Consider the following 1,636-nt stretch of genomic DNA (forward strand, 5'->3'; position numbering starts at 1 on the left):
TCTAACATGAGAAGCAGTTTCTGCCTCACGAGACGGGTACTGGGACAAGACGTGATATACCGGATATGAATGGCACTGGGAGGTGCTGTTTGCACTGCTTTTTAGACAAAGATGATCTATAATGCAAAGAGAAACCATCAAACTAACATAAAAAAGGGAATGGCCCAACCTAGTTTAAGGAGCAGAAGAAAAAAATTTACAAGCATTTCAGACAGACTTGAAGAGACTGAGGGGGGGAAAAAAACAACCAGGGATAAGAAAAGTCTAAGAGCAGGGTGGAGGGGAAGGGAACGAAATAAAAATGAATCCTTTGTATTGTATTAGTCACTGCTTCGTTAGTACAGTCCAGCACTTGTTAACCAAGTCACTCAGGCACTTGTTCTCCCCAAGGAAAAAGTTACCCTGCGGTGTCGGTGCGAGTGCTCTGGCCCACCTGCACCGCCCCAGGGGCAGGGAGGAGTCAGGTCCCAGCTCCCCAGCACAGTCCCCGTTTGCTGGGCAGAGGCTGGGGGACAACATGGCGCCACCTCACCTCACCATTCCTCCTCTGCAACCAAGTGCCCTGCGGGACAAGCAGACTGGCATGCTTAAAAATCACAGAACCAGGCCCACCTCCCCCAAAAAAGTGTTGAAATTATTTTTGCTTATTTCTGTTCAAAAAAATACTTTCTTTTTTTTTTTTTTCCCACCACTATTAATAAATGGGAATATTTCATTTGCCAAAAATCTGTTGAGTGATGAACGCTTACTTGTGGTTTAAATAGACGTTATGTGACATCCCTGTTCTTCTGCTCAGGAAAGGCAGAGTTCATACAAAAACTATCATCAACAAAGCCAGCAAGTTGGCAACAAAAAATGTAATATTGAAAGGTCCATTGAAAAATGTGTTTTTAATTCAAAAAATAAAGTCAGCAGAGGCCCTAATTGGAGCTATTACGAACATTTCATTAACAAGCCCAGATTTATTGACTGCACTGTAAAACTCTCCTATTAAAGGAAGCCCAAAAATTCAATTCTTCCCATGCTTTTCTACTTCTAAAGCCCTTGGCTACTCCATGTTAGAAAATAAGAAGTAATTATATTTATTCAAATTCCTTGATAGAATATTGAAGCCTGCTCAGATGAATACCTCTCCTAAATGAACACCATTACCAATAGATCAAAGAAGAAGAATGTCTAGCAAATGAATGGGGCCAAGGGAATTAATAAAACACACATCAAACGTTGAAAAGCTTGAGGGTTGTGGGTTTGGGTTTTTTTTTTCTGTTTAATAGAAGCACATTTGCAGAGTGATAAAGGAAAGTATGTAGTTGCCAAAATTCATTAAAAAGGCATCTAAATAGAGCGGGAGATAGCGGATGTTCAGCACTTCTGAACATCAAGCAGTTTTCTCGAGCTGCTGGTTGAAATTTTTCACGTGACAATCTCTCGACAGAGAAATATTTTCTTTTTTTTTCCCTAAGGTAAAAGTTTTCTTTCCCACAGGAAACAAAGACAAGAACAAAAACCAACCAAACTTTTAACACCGCGGAAAACGCAGGCGGCTCCCGAACATGGGTTACCGTCTTCTGCCGCTCCCCACCGGACGGCAGGGCGCGGGGGGCGGCCGCCCCCCCCCGCAGCGCCCCGCGTCCCT

At 43.0% G+C, this 1,636-nt stretch overlaps 1 protein-coding gene across 1 annotated transcript in view; it reads left to right on the forward strand.

The window, feature by feature from the left end:
- Nucleotides 1-517: 517 nt before the first annotated feature.
- Nucleotides 518-1,636, forward strand: part of LOC104286816 (chromosome unknown open reading frame, human C18orf21) — a 7,024-nt gene continuing 5,905 nt past the window's right edge. The window contains exon 1 of the mRNA XM_009885454.1: nucleotides 518-606. Within this exon, the coding sequence (XP_009883756.1) occupies nucleotides 518-606 (89 nt within the window). The remainder of the gene's footprint in view (nucleotides 607-1,636) is intronic.

Source organism: Charadrius vociferus, unplaced genomic scaffold (genome assembly GCF_000708025.1).
Source record: "Charadrius vociferus isolate BGI_N301 unplaced genomic scaffold, ASM70802v2 scaffold174, whole genome shotgun sequence".
NCBI classification, from domain to species: domain Eukaryota; kingdom Metazoa; phylum Chordata; class Aves; order Charadriiformes; family Charadriidae; genus Charadrius; species Charadrius vociferus.